At 51.4% G+C, this 20000-nt stretch overlaps 1 protein-coding gene across 3 annotated transcripts in view; it reads right to left on the bottom strand.

Annotated features, from left to right (window-relative positions):
- The window catches only part of gatb (glutamyl-tRNA(Gln) amidotransferase, subunit B), a gene marked incomplete at its 5' end in the record, with an annotated part of 68656 nt that overhangs the window by 12147 nt on the left and 36509 nt on the right, over window positions 1–20000 (bottom strand). For all 3 annotated transcript variants that reach the window (XM_084454226.1, XM_084454228.1, XM_084454227.1), the window contains 2 exons: window positions 8675–8808; window positions 15712–15889. In XM_084454226.1, the coding sequence (XP_084310352.1) occupies window positions 8675–8808; window positions 15712–15889 (312 nt within the window). The remainder of the gene's footprint in view (window positions 1–8674; window positions 8809–15711; window positions 15890–20000) is intronic.

Below are 20000 nucleotides of genomic sequence, written 5' to 3'. Positions count from 1 at the left end.
ATATAATATTGAATGATGTTGGTGGTGGTGGATGAGGGGAGAAGGTGTTAGGGTACCACAGAGAGAGAGATATATAATATTGAATGATGTTGGAGGTGCAGGTGATGAGGGGAGAAGGTGTTAGGGTACCACAGAGAGAGAGATATATAATATTGAATGATGTTGGAGGTGCAGGTGGTGAGGGGAGAAGGTGTTAGGGTACCACAGAGAGAGAGATATATAATATTGAATGATGTTGGTAGTGCAGGCGGTGAGGGGAGAAGGTGTTAGGGTACCACAGAGAGAGAGATATATAATATTGAATGATGTTGGTGGTGCAGGCGGTGAGGGGAGAAGGTGTTAGGGTACCACAGAGAGAGATATATAATATTGAATGATGTTGGTAGTGCAGGCGGTGAGGGGAGAAGGTGTTAGGGTACCACAGAGAGAGAGAGATATAATATTGAATGATGTTGGAGGTCAGGTGATGAGGGGAGAAGGTGTTAGGGTACCACAGAGAGAGATATATAATATTGAATGATGTTGGTGGTGGTGGATGAGGGGAGAAGGTGTTAGGGTACCACAGAGAGAGATATATAATATTGAATGATGTTGGAGGTGGTGGATGAGGGGAGAAGGTGTTAGGGTACCACAGAGAGAGAGATATATAATATTGAATGATGTTGGAGGTGCAGGCGATGAGGGGAGAAGGTGTTAGGGTACCACAGAGAGAGAGATATATAATATTGAATGATGTTGGTGGTGGTGGATGAGGGGAGAAGGTGTTAGGGTACCACAGAGAGAGAGATATATAATATTGAATGATGTTGGTGGTGCAGGCGGTGAGGGGAAAAGGTGTTAGGGTACCACAGAGAGAGATATATAATATTGAATGATGTTGGTAGTGCAGGCGGTGAGGGGAGAAGGTGTTAGGGTACCACAGAGAGAGAGATTTATAATATTGAATGATGTTGGTGGTGAGGGGATGAGGGGAGAAGGTGTTAGGGTACCACAGAGAGAGATATATAATATTGAATGATGTTGGTAGTGCAGGCGGTGAGGGGAGAAGGTGTTAGGGTACCACAGAGAGAGAGATATATAATATTGAATGATGTTGGTGGTGAGGGGATGAGGGAAGAAGGTGTTAGGGTACCACAGAGAGAGAGATATATAATATTGAATGATGTTGGTGGTGCAGGTGATGAGGGGAGAAGGTGTTAGGGTACCACAGAGAGAGATATATAATATTGAATGATGTTGGTGGTGGTGGATGAGGGGAGAAGGTGTTAGGGTACCACAGAGAGAGAGATATATAATATTGAATGATGTTGGAGGTGCAGGTGATGAGGGGAGAAGGTGTTAGGGTACCACAGAGAGAGAGATATATAATATTGAATGATGTTGGTGGTGGTGGATGAGGGGAGAAGGTGTTAGGGTACCACAGAGAGAGAGATATATAATATTGAATGATGTTGGTGGTGCAGGCGGTGAGGGGAGAAGGTGTTAGGGTACCACAGAGAGAGATATATAATATTGAATGATGTTGGTAGTGCAGGCGGTGAGGGGAGAAGGTGTTAGGGTACCACAGAGAGAGAGATATATAATATTGAATGATGTTGGAGGTGCAGGTGATGAGGGGAGAAGGTGTTAGGGTACCACAGAGAGAGATATATAATATTGAATGATGTTGGTAGTGCAGGCGGTGAGGGGAGAAGGTGTTAGGGTACCACAGAGAGAGATATATAATATTGAATGATGTTGGTAGTGCAGGCGGTGAGGGGAGAAGGTGTTAGGGTACCACAGAGAGAGAGATTTATAATATTGAATGATGTTGGTGGTGAGGGGATGAGGGGAGAAGGTGTTAGGGTACCACAGAGAGAGATATATAATATTGAATGATGTTGGTAGTGCAGACGGTGAGGGGAGAAGGTGTTAGGGTACCACAGAGAGAGAGATATATAATATTGAATGATGTTGGTGGTGAGGGGATGAGGGAAGAAGGTGTTAGGGTACCACAGAGAGAGAGATATATAATATTGAATGATGTTGGTGGTGGTGGATGAGGGGAGAAGGTGTTAGGGTACCACAGAGAGAGAGATATATAATATTGAATGATGTTGGAGGTGCAGGTGATGAGGGGAGAAGGTGTTAGGGTACCACAAAGAGAGAGATATATAATATTGAATGATGTTGGTGGTGGTGGATGAGGGGAGAAGGTGTTAGGGTACCACAGAGAGAGAGATATATAATATTGAATGATGTTGGTGGTGCAGGCGGTGAGGGGAGAAGGTGTTAGGGTACCACAGAGAGAGATATATAATATTGAATGATGTTGGTAGTGCAGGCGGTGAGGGGAGAAGGTGTTAGGGTACCACAGAGAGAGATATATAATATTGAATGATGTTGGAGGTGCAGGTGATGAGGGGAGAAGGTGTTAGGGTACCACAGAGAGAGATATATAATATTGAATGATGTTGGTAGTGCAGGCGGTGAGGGGAGAAGGTGTTAGGGTACCACAGAGAGAGAGATATATAATATTGAATGATGTTGGTGGTGCAGGTGATGAGGGGAGAAGGTGTTAGGGTACCACAGAGAGAGAGATATATAATATTGAATGATGTTGGTGGTGAGGGGATGAGGGGAGAAGGTGTTAGGGTACCACAGAGAGAGGTATATAATATTGAATGATGTTGGTGGTGAGGGGATGAGGGGAGAAGGTGTTAGGGTACCACAGAGAGAGATATATAATATTGAATGATGTTGGTAGTGCAGGCGATGAGGGGAGAAGGTGTTAGGGTACCACAGAGAGAGAGATATATAATATTGAATGATGTTGGTGGTGAGGGGATGAGGGAAGAAGGTGTTAGGGTACCACAGAGAGAGAGATATATAATATTGAATGATGTTGGTAGTGCAGGCGGTGAGGGGAGAAGGTGTTAGGGTACCACAGAGAGAGAGATATATAATATTGAATGATGTTGGTAGTGCAGGCGGTGAGGGGAGAAGGTGTTAGGGTACCACAGAGAGAGAGATATATAATATTGAATGATGTTGGTGGTGAGGGGATGAGGGAAGAAGGTGTTAGGGTACCACAGAGAGAGAGATATATAATATTGAATGATGTTGGTGGTGAGGGGATGAGGGAAGAAGGTGTTAGGGTACAACAGAGAGAGAGATATATAATATTGAATGATGTTGGTGGTGCAGGGGATGAGGGGAGAAGGTGTTAGGGTACCACAGAGAGAGAGGTATATAATATTGAATGATGTTGGTGGTGGTGGATGAGGGGAGAAGGTGTTAGGGTACCACAGAGAGAGATATATAATATTGAATGATGTTGGAGGTGCAGGGGATGAGGGGAGAAGGTGTTAGGGTACCACAGAGAGAGATATATAATATTGAATGATGTTGGAGGTGCAGGTGATGAGGGGAGAAGGTGTTAGGGTACCACAGAGAGAGAGATATATAATATTGAATGATGTTGGTGGTGAGGGGATGAGGGAAGAAGGTGTTAGGGTACCACAGAGAGAGAGGTATATAATATTGAATGATGTTGGTGGTGAGGGGATGAGGGAAGAAGGTGTTAGGGTACCACAGAGAGAGAGATATATAATATTGAATGATGTTGGTGGTGGTGGATGAGGGGAGAAGGTGTTAGGGTACCACAGAGAGAGAGATATATAATATTGAATGATGTTGGAGGTGCAGGTGATGAGGGGAGAAGGTGTTAGGGTACCACAGAGAGAGAGATATATAATATTGAATGATGTTGGTGGTGGTGGATGAGGGGAGAAGGTGTTAGGGTACCACAGAGAGAGAGATATATAATATTGAATGATGTTGGTGGTGCAGGCGGTGAGGGGAGAAGGTGTTAGGGTACCACAGAGAGAGAGATATATAATATTGAATGATGTTGGTGGTGAGGGGATGAGGGAAGAAGGTGTTAGGGTACCACAGAGAGAGAGATATATAATATTGAATGATGTTGGTGGTGGTGGATGAGGGGAGAAGGTGTTAGGGTACCACAGAGAGAGAGATATATAATATTGAATGATGTTGGAGGTGCAGGTGATGAGGGGAGAAGGTGTTAGGGTACCACAGAGAGAGAGATATATAATATTGAATGATGTTGGTGGTGGTGGATGAGGGGAGAAGGTGTTAGGGTACCACAGAGAGAGAGATATATAATATTGAATGATGTTGGTGGTGCAGGCGGTGAGGGGAGAAGGTGTTAGGGTACCACAGAGAGAGATATATAATATTGAATGATGTTGGTAGTGCAGGCGGTGAGGGGAGAAGGTGTTAGGGTACCACAGAGAGAGAGATATATAATATTGAATGATGTTGGAGGTGCAGGTGATGAGGGGAGAAGGTGTTAGGGTACCACAGAGAGAGATATATAATATTGAATGATGTTGGTAGTGCAGGCGGTGAGGGGAGAAGGTGTTAGGGTACCACAGAGAGAGAGATATATAATATTGAATGATGTTGGTGGTGCAGGTGATGAGGGGAGAAGGTGTTAGGGTACCACAGAGAGAGAGATATATAATATTGAATGATGTTGGTGGTGAGGGGATGAGGGGAGAAGGTGTTAGGGTACCACAGAGAGAGGTATATAATATTGAATGATGTTGGTGGTGAGGGGATGAGGGGAGAAGGTGTTAGGGTACCACAGAGAGAGATATATAATATTGAATGATGTTGGTAGTGCAGGCGATGAGGGGAGAAGGTGTTAGGGTACCACAGAGAGAGAGATATATAATATTGAATGATGTTGGTGGTGAGGGGATGAGGGAAGAAGGTGTTAGGGTACCACAGAGAGAGAGATATATAATATTGAATGATGTTGGTAGTGCAGGCGGTGAGGGGAGAAGGTGTTAGGGTACCACAGAGAGAGAGATATATAATATTGAATGATGTTGGTAGTGCAGGCGGTGAGGGGAGAAGGTGTTAGGGTACCACAGAGAGAGAGATATATAATATTGAATGATGTTGGTGGTGAGGGGATGAGGGAAGAAGGTGTTAGGGTACCACAGAGAGAGAGATATATAATATTGAATGATGTTGGTGGTGAGGGGATGAGGGAAGAAGGTGTTAGGGTACCACAGAGAGAGAGATATATAATATTGAATGATGTTGGTGGTGCAGGGGATGAGGGGAGAAGGTGTTAGGGTACCACAGAGAGAGAGATATATAATATTGAATGATGTTGGTGGTGCAGGGGATGAGGGGAGAAGGTGTTAGGGTACCACAGAGAGAGAGGTATATAATATTGAATGATGTTGGTGGTGGTGGATGAGGGGAGAAGGTGTTAGGGTACCACAGAGAGAGATATATAATATTGAATGATGTTGGAGGTGCAGGGGATGAGGGGAGAAGGTGTTAGGGTACCACAGAGAGAGATATATAATATTGAATGATGTTGGAGGTGCAGGTGATGAGGGGAGAAGGTGTTAGGGTACCACAGAGAGAGAGATATATAATATTGAATGATGTTGGTGGTGAGGGGATGAGGGAAGAAGGTGTTAGGGTACCACAGAGAGAGAGGTATATAATATTGAATGATGTTGGTGGTGGTGGATGAGGGGAGAAGGTGTTAGGGTACCACAGAGAGAGATATATAATATTGAATGATGTTGGAGGTGCAGGTGATGAGGGGAGAAGGTGTTAGGGTACCACAGAGAGAGAGATATATAATATTGAATGATGTTGGTGGTGCAGGGCGATGAGGGGAGAAGGTGTTAGGGTACCACAGAGAGAGAGATATATAATATTGAATGATGTTGGTGGTCAGGTGATGAGGGGAGAAGGTGTTAGGGTACCACAGAGAGAGAGATATATAATATTGAATGATGTTGGTGGTGCAGGTGATGAGGGGAGAAGGTGTTAGGGTACCACAGAGAGAGAGATTTATAATATTGAATGATGTTGGTGGTGAGGGGATGAGGGGAGAAGGTGTTAGGGTACCACAGAGAGAGATATATAATATTGAATGATGTTGGTAGTGCAGGCGGTGAGGGGAGAAGGTGTTAGGGTACCACAGAGAGAGAGATATATAATATTGAATGATGTTGGTGGTGAGGGGATGAGGGAAGAAGGTGTTAGGGTACCACAGAGAGAGAGATATATAATATTGAATGATGTTGGTGGTGCAGGGCGATGAGGGGAGAAGGGGTTAGGGTACCACAGAGAGAGATATATAATATTGAATGATGTTGGTGGTGAGGGGATGAGGGGAGAAGGTGTTAGGGTACCACAGAGAGAGATATATAATATTGAATGATGTTGGTGGTGGTGGATGAGGGGAGAAGGTGTTAGGGTACCACAGAGAGAGAGATATATAATATTGAATGATGTTGGTGGTGGTGGATGAGGGGAGAAGGTGTTAGGGTACCACAGAGAGAGATATATAATATTGAATGATGTTGGAGGTGCAGGTGATGAGGGGAGAAGGTGTTAGGGTACCACAGAGAGAGGTATGTAATATTGAATGATGTTGGTGGTGGTGGATGAGGGGAGAAGGTGTTAGGGTACCACAGAGAGAGAGGTATATAATATTGAATGATGTTGGAGGTGCAGGTGATGAGGGGAGAAGGTGTTAGGGTACCACAGAGAGAGAGATATATAATATTGAATGATGTTGGTGGTGGAGGATGAGGGGAGAAGGTGTTAGGGTACCACAGAGAGAGAGATATATAATATTGAATGATGTTGGTGGTGGAGGATGAGGGGAGAAGGTGTTAGGGTACCACAGAGAGAGAGATATATAATATTGAATGATGTTGTTGGTGCAGGGGATGAGGGGAGAAGGTGTTAGGGTACCACAGAGAGAGAGATATATAATATTGAATGAGAAACAGTGAGGTCATCAAAGACAAGCTCACTTCCCTTGTAGTTTGAACCCAACCCAGTGTTGTTGCTGTCTCTGCTGTTATAACCTTACACATGGTAAATGCTGGGTTTAAAAAATCGATTCATCAATTCTGAATCAAATGATTCAGAATCGATTCATGAATCCCAAAATCGATCTTTTATTTAATGAATGAATAAATAAATGAAGGAATGAATAGTTAATTAATTCATTCAATGATTCATTCATTCATTCATTTTTGGAAATCAGTATTGATACCCAGCCCTAGTATTGATGTGTTGCATAACCTGGCAGTCATGTAATTAAGGTTACAGCTAAAAAAATGTTTTAGTAACACTCACCGAATCGATATTCAATCGAATCGAATCGAATAGTGATAATCGATTCTGAACCTTGTGAATCGGAATCGATTCTTGAAATTCAAATCGATACCCAGCCCTACAAGGTACCTCTGTGCACACTTTGGTGATAAGTGGTGTCCTGTATCCTCCATACACCTTCATACACCTTCATACACCTCCATACACCTCCATATACCTCCATATACCTCCATACACCTTCATACACCTCCATATACCTTCATACACCTCCATATACCTCCATATACTCCATATACCTCCATACACCTTCATACACCTCCATATACCTCCATATACCTCCATATACCTCCATATACCTCCATACACCTTCATACACCTTCATACACCTCCATATACTCCATATACCTTCATACACCTCCATATACCTTCATACACCTCCAGATACAGTACCTCCATATTCCTCCATATACCACCATATACCTCCATATTCCTCCATATACCACCATATACCTCCATATTCCACCATATACCTCCATATTCCTCCATATACCAGGATATACCACCATATACCTCCATATACCACCATATACCTCCATATTCCACCATATACCTCCATATTCCACCATGTACCACCATATACCACCATATACCACCATATACCACCATATACCTCCATATACCACCATATACCTCAATATACCTCCATATTCCACGATATACCACCATATTCCACCATATACCTCCATATTCCTCCATATACCACCATATACCACCATATACCACCATATACCTCCATATACCTCCATATTCCACCATATACCTCCATATTCCACCATATACCTCCATATACCACCATATACCTCCATATACCTCCATATTCCACCATATACCTCCATATTCCACCATATACCTCCATATACCTCCATATACCTCCATATTCCACCATATTCCACCATATACCACCATATACCACCATATACCTCCATATACCACCATATTCCACCATATTCCTCCATATTCCTCCATATTCCACCATATACCACCATATACCACCATATACCTCAATATTCCACCATATACATCCATATTCCACCATATACCACCATATACCACCATATACCACCATATACCTCCATATTCCTCCATATACCACCATATACCTCCATATTCCTCCATATACCACCATATACCTCCATATTCCACCATATACCACCATATACCACCATATACCTCCATATTCCTCCATATACCACCATATACCTCCATATTCCACCATATACCTCCATATACCACCATATACCACCATATACCTCCATATTCCACCATATACCTCCATATTCCACCATATACCTCCATAGTCCAGCGATCTCTGGATGGATGAGAATGATAGTGCAGTAACAGAGTGATGAGGATGTGTGTGTGTGTGCGTGTGTGTGCGTGTGTGTCTGTGTGTGTGTGTGTGTGTGTGTGTGTGTGTGTGTGTGCGTGTGCGTGCGTCTCCCACCTCTGGCTCACACTCATCCCCTGCTGATTGAGGAGGCCCAGCAGCTCGTTCACCACCCAGCCAATCACCTTCCTCGGCTCCATCTTGGTCTCCCTGACGACCGTCTCAAAGTAGTCCACGAGGCCGTCCTCGTTCTGCAGACAGAGAGGGAGAGAACCACGAGCTGAGCTGAGTTCTCCTGTCCTCAGAACCCTGAGCTGAGTTCTCCTGTCCTCAGAACCCTGAGCTGAGTTCTCCTGTCCTCAGAACCCTGAGCTGAGTTCTCCTGTCCTCAGAACCCTGAGCTGAGTTCAAATCAAATCAAACTTTATTTGTATAGCGCATTTCATACACAGAGCCAACACAATGCGCTTTACAGAGAACAAGGGAGGTGGGCATACGACCCACCCCTACATATTCCAGAGGGAAGCAAAAAAACAGTAATCACCCGGGGGCCAGAAAAGTGAGCTGTAAAAATTCTTCCCTGACCCCTCTCAACAAGATCGAGCAAGCTCCTGAAAAATGTCTGTCTATTGGCTAAGAACATCTACAGAGCAGTAAACATGGGCTAGATACTTCATAAGAGAGACATGACTAACAGTGGAGTGCCCTGTTGGAGAGTGCAGGAGTTCTCCCGTCCTCCTCTGCCTGCTCTGACTGCTCTGCCTGCTCTGACTGCTCTGCCTGCTCTGACTGCTCTGCCTGCTCTGCCTGCTCTGACTGCTCTGACTGCTCTGACTGCTCTGACTGCTCTGCCTGCTCTGACTGCTCTGACTGCTCTGACTGCTCTGCCTGCTCTGACTGCTCTGACTGCTCTGACTGCTCTGCCTGCTCTGACTGCTCTGACTGCTCTGCCTGCTCTGACTGCTCTGCCTGCTCTGACTGCTCTGCCTGCTCTGACTGCTCTGACTGCTCTCTGCCTCCTCATCGCAGGAGGAAGGCTAATGGCCGCCAGACACCAGCCGACCCTCTCACCCGATTTCACTGTCACAGACAAGTTTCTACTGTGGGACTATGAACATGAGAGGTTTGCTGGAGTCGGAGCGCGCCGCCGCCATCTTGTTTGCATTCGAACTGTCTGTCTTAAGACAGTTTCTCTGGTCTTGATGTTACGATAAAATCAAACATGTTTCATATTATCGGACGTTTTTAGTCTTGCCTCGTGCAAATGACCCCGCATGATCTCTGTCTAGAGTCTGTGTCAGACTTTAATCTGTTAAACATCTTTGAGTGTATGGTAGGGATAAGAAGAGGAAACAAGCAAAGATGTGAGGAATCGTGAGAAGACGTTTGATATTCAACTCATACGGTATGTCATGATGCAACACACCTATATACTGTATACATGCAGACCTGCTGTGTGCTGCCCCCTGCTGGACAGAGGGAGAAGTGCGTCAGGCGGTTAGGGGTAACGAGAGCAGGTGAACTGGTTTGCTGAGTCTCTCTCTCCTGTACTGAAGAGAGAGAGGCCCTGCTGTCTGTTATAGATTTATTCTAATAATTAAGGAAAGAGTAGTGGAGAATGCCAAGGTTCATCTTTGAAAGTCCAAGCTGGTTACCTTTATTCCAGATAAGTTACGAGTTTGCAAAGTCGGGCTCAGAGAGGAAGGAACATCCACTAAAAGCCAAGATTATCTTGAGAACAGGGTATTATAAACAGTGTGGGTGTGACCATACCTGCATATGCAAATACCTCACTAGCCAATTATAGTGAGTAGGCTAGGCCACAGCTCAAGAGAACGAAGACAAGGACCAAAGATAGTTGGGAGGAGGGGACCCCTGGGGAGGAGGGGACCCCTGGGGAGGAGGGGACCCCTGGGGAGGAGGGGACCCCTGGGGAGGTCTCCTGCTATAAAGTTGATTAAAAGGCCTGGAGATAGGGGGTCAGGGGTCAGGGCAGTAAACAAAGGGCAGCTTCCTGCTTTACACAATGTCTTGATACAGAGAATACACTCATTTGAATGTATCTATTACAATGTCTACTCCATGTCCCTGGGGCCTCCTGTTCCCCATCAGGGTGCAGCTGTGCTCGACAGGCCCTGCTGTGGTTCATGGTGAATGATCTGCACTCATATAGCGCTTTGCCATGGCCTCTCATTCACCCAGTCACACACACACTCTCACTCATATAGCGCTTTGCCATGGCCTCTCATTCACCCAGTCACACACTCACACACTCACACACTCATATAGCGCTTTGCCATGGCCTCTCGTTCACCCAGTCACACACTCACACTCACTCACACACTCATATAGCGCTTTGCCATGGCCTCTCATTCACCCCGTCACACACACACTCTCACTCATATAGCGCTTTGCCAGGGCCTCTCATTCACCCAGTCACACACTCACACTCACTCATATAGCGCTTTGCCATGGCCTCTCATTCACCCAGTCACACACTCACACTCACTCACACACTCATATAGCGCTTTGCCATGGCCTCTCATTCACCCAGTCACACACACACTCACTCACACTCACACACCAATGGTGGCGGCTGCCATACAAGGTGTTAACCTGCTCATTGGGATCAAACCACCAGACTGTCCCTACGATCCCCCCCTCCCCACCAGACTGTCCCTGTGGTCCCCCACTCACCACCAGACTGTCCCTACGATCCCCCACTCCCCACCAGACTGTCCCTGTGGTCCCCCACTCACCACCAGACTGTCCCTACGATCCCCCACTCCCCACCAGACTGTCCCTGTGGTCCCCCACTCCCCACCAGACTGTCCCTACGATCCCCCCCTCCCCACCAGACTGTCCCTGTGTCCCCCACTCCCCACCAGACTGTCCCTGTGGTCCCCCCCTCCCCACCAGACTGTCCCTGTGTCCCCCACTCCCCACCAGACTGTCCCTACGATCCCCCACTCCCCACCAGACTGTCCCTGTGGTCCCCCACTCCCCACCAGACTGTCCCTGTGGTCCCCCACTCCCCACCAGACTGTCCCTGTGGTCCCCCACTCCCCACCAGACTGTCCCTGTGGCCCCCCACTCCCCACCAGACTGTCCCTGTGGCCCCCCACTCCCCACCAGACTGTCCCTGTGGTCCCCCCCTCCCCACCAGACTGTCCCTGTGGCCCCCCACTCCCCACCAGACTGTCCCTGTGGTCCCCCACTCCCCACCAGACTGTCCCTGTGGTCCCCCAACAGACTGTCCCTGTGGCCCCCCCCTCCCCACCAGACTGTCCCTGTGGCCCCCCATCAGACTGTCCCTGTGGCCCCCCACTCCCCACCAGACTGTCCCTACGATCCCCCCCTCCCCACCAGACTGTCCCTGTGGCCCCCCACTCCCCACCAGACTGTCCCTACGATCCCCCACTCCCCACCAGACTGTCCCTACGATCCCCCACTCCCCACCAGACTGTCCCTACGATCCCCCCCTCCCCACCAGACTGTCCCTACGATCCCCCACTCCCCACCAGACTGTCCCTGTGGTCCCCCACTCCCCACCAGACTGTCCCTGTGGCCCCCCACTCCCCACCAGACTGTCCCTACGATCCCCCCTCCCCACCAGACTGTCCCTGTGGTCCCCCACTCCCCACCAGACTGTCCCTGTGGCCCCCCACTCCCCACCAGACTGTCCCTACGATCCCCCCCTCCCCACCAGACTGTCCCTGTGGTCCCCTCCTCCCCACCAGACTGTCCCTACGATCCCCCACTCCCCACCAGACTGTCCCTGTTGCCCCCCACTCCCCACCAGACTGTCCCTGTGGTCCCCCCCTCCCCACCAGACTGTCCCTACGATCCCCCCCTCCCCACCAGACTGTCCCTACGATCCCCCACTCCCCACCAGACTGTCCCTACGATCCCCCACTCCCCACCAGACTGTCCCTGTGGTCCCCCCCTCCCCACCAGACTGTCCCTGTGGCCCCCCACTCCCCACCAGACTGTCCCTGTGGTCCCCCACTCCCCACCAGACTGTCCCTACGATCCCCCACTCCCCACCAGACTGTCCCTGTGGCCCCCCACTCCCCACCAGACTGTCCCTGTGGTCCCCCACTCCCCACCAGACTGTCCCTACGATCCCCCACTCCCCATCAGACTGTCCCTACGATCCCCCCCTCCCCACCAGACTGTCCCTACGATCCCCCCCTCCCCACCAGACTGTCCCTACGATCCCCCACTCCCCACCAGACTGTCCCTACGATCCCCCACTCCCCACCAGACTGTCCCTACGATCCCCCACTCCCCACCAGACTGTCCCTACGATCCCCCCCTCCCCACCAGACTGTCCCTGTGGTCCCCCCCTCCCCACCAGACTGTCCCTGTGGTCCCCCACTCCCCACCAGACTGTCCCTGTGGTCCCCCACTCCCCACCAGACTGTCCCTGTGGTCCCCCACTCCCCACCAGACTGTCCCTGTGGTCCCCCACTCCCCACCAGACTGTCCCTGTGGACCCCCACTCCCCACCAGACTGTCCCTGTGGTCCCCCACTCCCCACCAGACTGTCCCTGTGGTCCCCCACTCCCCACCAGACTGTCCCTGTGGCCCCCCACTCCCCACCAGACTGTCCCTACGATCCCCCACTCCCCACCAGACTGTCCCTGTGGTCCCCCCCTCCCCACCAGACTGTCCCTGTGGTCCCCCCCTCCCCACCAGACTGTCCCTGTGGTCCCCCACTCCCCACCAGACTGTCCCTACGATCCCCCACTCCCCACCAGACTGTCCCTACGATCCCCCACTCCCCACCAGACTGTCCCTGTGGTCCCCCACTCCCCACCAGACTGTCCCCTGATCCCCCACTCCCCACCAGACTGTCCCTGTGGTCCCCCACCAGACTGTCCCTGTGGTCCCCCCACTCCCCACCAGACTGTCCCTGGGGTCCCCCCCTCCCCACCAGACTGTCCCTGTGGTCCCCCACTCCCCACCAGACTGTCCCTGTGGTCCCCCACCAGACTGTCCCTGTGGTCCCCCAACAGACTGTCCCTGTGGTCCCCCCCTCCCCACCAGACTGTCCCTGTGGCCCCCCATCAGACTGTCCCTGTGGCCCCCCACTCCCCACCAGACTGTCCCTACGATCCCCCACTCCCCACCAGACTGTCCCTGTGGCCCCCCACTCCCCACCAGACTGTCCCTGTGGTCCCCCACTCCCCACCAGACTGTCCCTGTGGTCCCCCACTCCCCACCAGACTGTCCCTGTGGTCCCCCACTCCCCACCAGACTGTCCCTGTGGCCCCCCACTCCCCACCAGACTGTCCCTACGATCCCCCACTCCCCACCAGACTGTCCCTGTGGTCCCCCACTCCCCACCAGACTGTCCCTGTGGTCCCCCACTCCCCACCAGACTGTCCCTGTGGTCCCCCACTCCCCACCAGACTGTCCCTACGATCCCCCCCTCCCCACCAGACTGTCCCTACGATCCCCCCCTCCCCACCAGACTGTCCCTACGATCCCCCCCTCCCCACCAGACTGTCCCTACGATCCCCCCCTCCCCACCAGACTGTCCCTACGATCCCCCACTCCCCACCAGACTGTCCCTGTGGTCCCCCCCTCCCCACCAGACTGTCCCTGTGGTCCCCCACTCCCCACCAGACTGTCCCTGTGGTCCCCCACTCCCCACCAGACTGTCCCTACGATCCCCCACTCCCCACCAGACTGTCCCTGTGGCCCCCCACTCCCCACCAGACTGTCCCTACGATCCCCCACTCCCCACCAGACTGTCCCTGTGGCCCCCCACTCCCCACCAGACTGTCCCTACGATCCCCCACTCCCCACCAGACTGTCCCTGTGGTCCCCCACTCCCCACCAGACTGTCCCTGTGGTCCCCCACTCCCCACCAGACTGTCCCTGTGGTCCCCCACTCCCCACCAGACTGTCCCTGTGGTCCCCCACTCCCCACCAAACTGTCCCTGTGGTCCCCCACCAGACTGTCCCTGTGGTCCCCCCCTCCCCACCAGACTGTCCCTGTGGCCCCCCACTCCCCACCAGACTGTCCCTACGATCCCCCACTCCCCACCAGACTGTCCCTGTGGTCCCCCACTCCCCACCAGACTGTCCCTGTGGCCCCCCACTCCCCACCAGACTGTCCCTACGATCCCCCACTCCCCACCAGACTGTCCCTGTGGTCCCCCCCTCCCCACCAGACTGTCCCTGTGGCCCCCCACTCCCCACCAGACTGTCCCTGTGGTCCCCCACTCCCCACCAGACTGTCCCTGTGGTCCCCCACTCTCCACCAGACTGTCCCTACGATCCCCCACTCCCCACCAGACTGTCCCTGTGGTCCCCCCCTCCCCACCAGACTGTCCCTACGATCCCCCACTCCCCACCAGACTGTCCCTACGATCCCCCACTCCCCACCAGACTGTCCCTGTGGTCCCCCACTCCTCAGACTGTCCCTGTGGTCCCCCACTCCCCCACTCCCCACCAGACTGTCCCTGTGGCCCCCCACTCCCCACCAGACTGTCCCTGTGGCCCCCCACTCCCCACCAGACTGTCCCTGTGGCCCCCCACTCCCCACCAGACTGTCCCTGTGGCCCCCCACTCCCCACCAGACTGTCCCTGTGGCCCCCCACTCCCCACCAGACTGTCCCTGTGGCCCCCCACTCCCCACCAGACTGTCCCTGTGATCCCCCACTCCCCACCAGACTGTCCCTGTGGTCCCCCACTCCCCACCAGACTGTCCCTACGATCCCCCACTCCCCACCAGACTGTCCCTACGATCCCCCACCAGACTGTCCCTGTGGTCCCCCACTCCCCACCAGACTGTCCCTACGATCCCCCACTCCCCACCAGACTGTCCCTACGATCCCCCACTCCCCACCAGACTGTCCCTACGATCCCCCACTCCCCACCAGACTGTCCCTGTGGCCCCCCCCTCCCCACCAGACTGTCCCTGTGGCCCCCCACTCCCCACCAGACTGTCCCTGTGGTCCCCCACTCCCCACCAGACTGTCCCCTGATCCCCCACCAGACTGTCCCTGTGGTCCCCCACCAGACTGTCCCTGGGGTCCCCCACTCCCCACCAGACTGTCCCTGTGGCCCCCCACTCCCCACCAGACTGTCCCTGGGGTCCCCCACTCCCCACCAGACTGTCCCTGTGGCCCCCCACTCACCACCAGGGTGAAGCTGTGTTCGGGGAGGACGCCGTAGTCCTCCACCATGCGGAGCCTCCGGGCGCCGGGCAGCTCGGGGAGCGTCTCCCTCAGCCTCTCCACCAGCACGGCGCCGGGGGGCGCGGCCCCGCCCTCCACACACACCAGCAGGGGCGGCAGGTTGGGCTCCGGCATGAACCTGGGGGGAGAGAGGAGGGTGAGACGCCCAGGGGACGGACACAGACAGGAGAGGACAAGGGGACAGTATAAACGGCTCCAAAAAATGAAGGGAACACTTAATCATCACATCCAGCCCTCAATGGGTTAATGACTTTGGTCCCCATTGATTGTCCTTATGTCACTTTGTTGTCGACGAATTACACAATGTAATCAATAAAGATTTTCAACTTGAATATTTAATCGAGATCCGCAATGATTAATGTCTAGTGTTCCCTTAATCTCTTTGAGGAGTGTAACTGCTGTGCAAAAGTCTTAGGCAAAGGTCTTAGGCCACCCAAGAAAATTGTTCAAAGCAATTTATCTGGGCAGTAAGTGTTTATTTATCGTAAAAAGAAAAAAGAAAAAGATAAACTCTATAGAATAAACACATAAAGTAACAAGAATGTCTTGTGTCAGTATTTGTGTGGCCTCCATGAGAATGCTAAGCTGAAGCTAGTGGTTGTGGTACACTGCTGCGCTGGCGCTCGTTCAGGCAGTCCTCTGGTAAACTCTCCCAAGCCTCCTGCAGGATTTGCTGTAAATCTTCTTTTGACCTGGACTGCTTCTTGTTCTGTTCCCTGTCCCAGAGATCCCACTCAGGTCAGGTCTCTCAGGTCAGGTCTCTCTCAGGTCAGGTCTCTCTCAGGTCAGGTCTCTCTCAGGTCAGGTCTCTCAGGTCAGGTCTCTCAGGTCTCTCAGGTCTCTCAGGTCAGGTCTCTCTCAGGTCAGGTCTCTCAGGTCAGGTCTCTCAGGTCTCTCAGGTCTCTCTCAGGTCAGGTCTCTCTCAGGTCAGGTCTCTCAGGTCAGGTCTCTCAGGTCAGGTCTCTCTCAGGTCTCTCAGGTCTCTCAGGTCAGGTCTCTCAGGTCTCTCAGGTCTCTCAGGTCTCTCTCAGGTCAGGTCTCTCAGGTCTCTCAGGTCAGGTCTCTCAGGTCTCTCAGGTCAGGTCTCTCAGGTCTCTCAGGTCAGGTCTCTCAGGTCAGGTCTCTCAGGTCTCTCAGGTCTCTCTCAGGTCAGGTCTCTCTCAGGTCAGGTCTCTCAGGTCAGGTCTCTCAGGTCAGGTCTCTCTCAGGTCAGGTCTCTCTCAGGTCAGGTCTCTCAGGTCTCTCAGGTCTCTCAGGTCAGGTCTCTCAGGTCTCTCAGGTCTCTCAGGTCTCTCAGGTCTCTCAGGTCTCTCAGGTCTCTCAGGTCTCTCAGGTCAGGTCTCTCAGGTCTCTCAGGTCAGGTCTCTCAGGTCTCTCAGGTCTCTCAGGTCAGGTCTCTCAGGTCAGGTCTCTCAGGTCAGGTCTCTCAGGTCTCTCAGGTCAGGTCTCTCTCAGGTCAGGTCTCTCTCAGGTCAGGTCTCTCAGGTCTCTCAGGTCTCTCAGGTCAGGTCTCTCAGGTCTCTCAGGTCTCTCTCAGGTCAGGTCTCTCTGGTCAGGTCTCTCTCAGGTCAGGTCTCTCAGGTCAGGTCTCTCTGGTCAGGTCTCTCTGGTCAGGTCTCTCAGGTCTCTCTGGTCAGGTCTCTCTCAGGTCAGGTCTCTCAGGTCAGGTCTCTCTGGTCAGGTCTCTCTGGTCAGGTCTCTCAGGTCTCTCTGGTCAGGTCTCTCTCAGGTCAGGTCTCTCAGGTCAGGTCTCTCAGGTCAGGTCTCTCTCAGGTCAGGTCTCTCAGGTCAGGTCTCTCAGGTCAGGTCTCTCAGGTCTCTCTGGTCAGGTCTCTCAGGTCAGGTCTCTCTCAGGTCAGGTCTCTCAGGTCTCTCTGGTCAGGTCTCTCAGGTCAGGTCTCTCAGGTCAGGTCTCTCTGGTCAGGTCTCTCTCAGGTCAGGTCTCTCAGGTCAGGTCTCTCAGGTCTCTCAGGTCAGGTCTCTCTGGTCAGGTCTCTCAGGTCAGGTCTCTCAGGTCAGGTCTCTCTGGTCAGGTCTCTCTCAGGTCTCTCAGGTCTCTCAGGTCAGGTCTCTCAGGTCTCTCAGGTCTCTCAGGTCAGGTCTCTCTCAGGTCAGGTCTCTCTGGTCAGGTCTCTCAGGTCTCTCAGGTCAGGTCTCTCTCAGGTCAGGTCTCTCTGGTCAGGTCTCTCAGGTCTCTCAGGTCTCTCAGGTCTCTCTGGCCAGGTCTCTCTCTGGTCAGGTCTCTCTCTCGTCAGGTCTCTCTCTGGTCAGGTCTCTCTCTGGTCAGGTCTCTCTCTGGTCAGGTCTCTCTCAGGTCAGGTCTCTCTCAGGTCAGGTCTCTCTCAGGTCAGGTCTCTCTCAGGTCAGGTCTCTCAGGTCAGGTCTCTCTGGTCAGGTCTCTCAGGTCAGATCTCTCTCTGGTCAGGTCTCTCTCAGGTCAGGTCTCTCTCAGGTCAGGTCTCTCTCTGGTCAGGTCTCTCTCTGGTCAGGTCTCTCTCTGGTCAGGTCTCTCTCTGGTCAGGTCTCTCTTGCGGGTCTCTCTCAGGTCAGGTCTCTCTGAGGTGGCCAGGCTGATACTGCAAGTGTTCCATCTGTCTGCACAACGCCAAGTAGTAGTGGAGCAGCTTGGATAAAAACATCCACGACAGCTGTGCATCTTCTGATAAAAGCATGACATCTCGTACACTTACAGCCACAGGTTTACCCAACAAATTGGGATATTGAGCCATCATGAATTTTCAATATGTCGCCCACAGCAGCCATTTACAGTAGGAACGCTATTGCTTAATTGTGTGTGTGTGAGTGTGTTTGGGGTAGTTTATCGTCTCTTTGGTTCAAGTCTTTTTGAAGGCTTTGATGCCCTGATGAAGACCCCCAGGGGGTAGAAACATGTCTGCTTTTTAATTTTACAAGCCACGTATTGATAAAGGCTTTTTATCTTAATCCCTCCGTGAGTGTCTGGACCTGCCTACTTTTTTCACCAAGAGTTTTTTCCCGTGGTTCAGAGCACCTGGAATAGACTACTTCCTGGTTCAGTCTCCATTGAGCACCTGGAATAGACTACTTCCTGGTTCAGTCTCCATTGAGCACCTGGAATAGACTACTTCCTGGTTCAGTCTCCATTGAGCACCTGGAATAGACTACTTCCTGGTTCAGTCTCCATTGAGCACCTGGAATAGACTACTTTCCTTGGTTCAGTCTCCATTGAGCACCTGGAATAGACTACTTCCTGGTTCAGTCTCCATAGAGCACCTGGAATAGACTACTTCCTGGTTCAGTCTCCATTGAGCACCTGGGCTCCCTTCTCTTTTGTTCTTTTTGAAGTCTATTCCAAGTATTTCACTGGGCACAGACATCAGGATCATATCTTATGGTCTCAGACTACAACATAGGCTGCTGACAGGTCTCTGTGCAACCAGAGAGTAGATGTAGGCCGGGAGTTCACCTAGGATGGCTTGAGAAATGAACAGGTACCAGTGACTGGGCCTCCGCTAGGTCCGCGAAGGCCAGACAGCCCTGAGGTCCACTTAGAAGACGTGTCCTCACGGTTGAAAGCGCGGTTGTGCTGTACAAGCACATCATTCGATTTTCCTTCTGTCCCTCAGGGAAGTGACCTTTCAGTACTGGTCATCAGATGCTCACAGCTTTTTCCACAAACATTTTGGTAAACACAAGTAACTGTTGTTACTTTATTATTGTATTAATGTTTATTTGTATGTATTCTAATGTTATATAGAGTGTTTCTGAGCAAATAAACACGTACTGCCCAGACAAATAGCTTTAAACATAATATTGGGTGGTGGAAGACTTTTGCACCGTACTGTAAATACAGTAAACCTGTCCTAACTCTGCTGCTCTACTCACCTGTAGTCCTGTAAATACAGTAAACCTGTCCTAACTCTGCTGCTCTACTCACCTGTAGTCCTGTAAATACAGTAAACCTGTCCTAACTCTGCTGCTCTACTCACCTGTAGTCCTGTAAATACAGTAAACCTGTCCTAACTCTGCTGCTCTACTCACCTGTAGTCCTGTAAATACAGTAAACCTGTCCTAACTCTGCTGCTCTACTCACCTGTAGTCCTGTAAATACAGTAAACCTGTCCTAACTCTGCTGCTCTACTCACCTGTAGTCCTGTAAATACAGTTAACCTGTCCTAACTCTGCTGCTCTACTCACCTGTAGTCCTGTAAATACAGTAAACCTGTCCTAACTCTGCTGCTCTACTCACC

The sequence above is a fragment of the Borostomias antarcticus genome (genome assembly GCF_949987555.1).
Source record: "Borostomias antarcticus genome assembly, chromosome: 20".
In the NCBI taxonomy this organism is placed as follows: domain Eukaryota; kingdom Metazoa; phylum Chordata; class Actinopteri; order Stomiiformes; family Stomiidae; genus Borostomias; species Borostomias antarcticus.
This window is presented reverse-complemented; position numbering and strand designations above follow the sequence as displayed.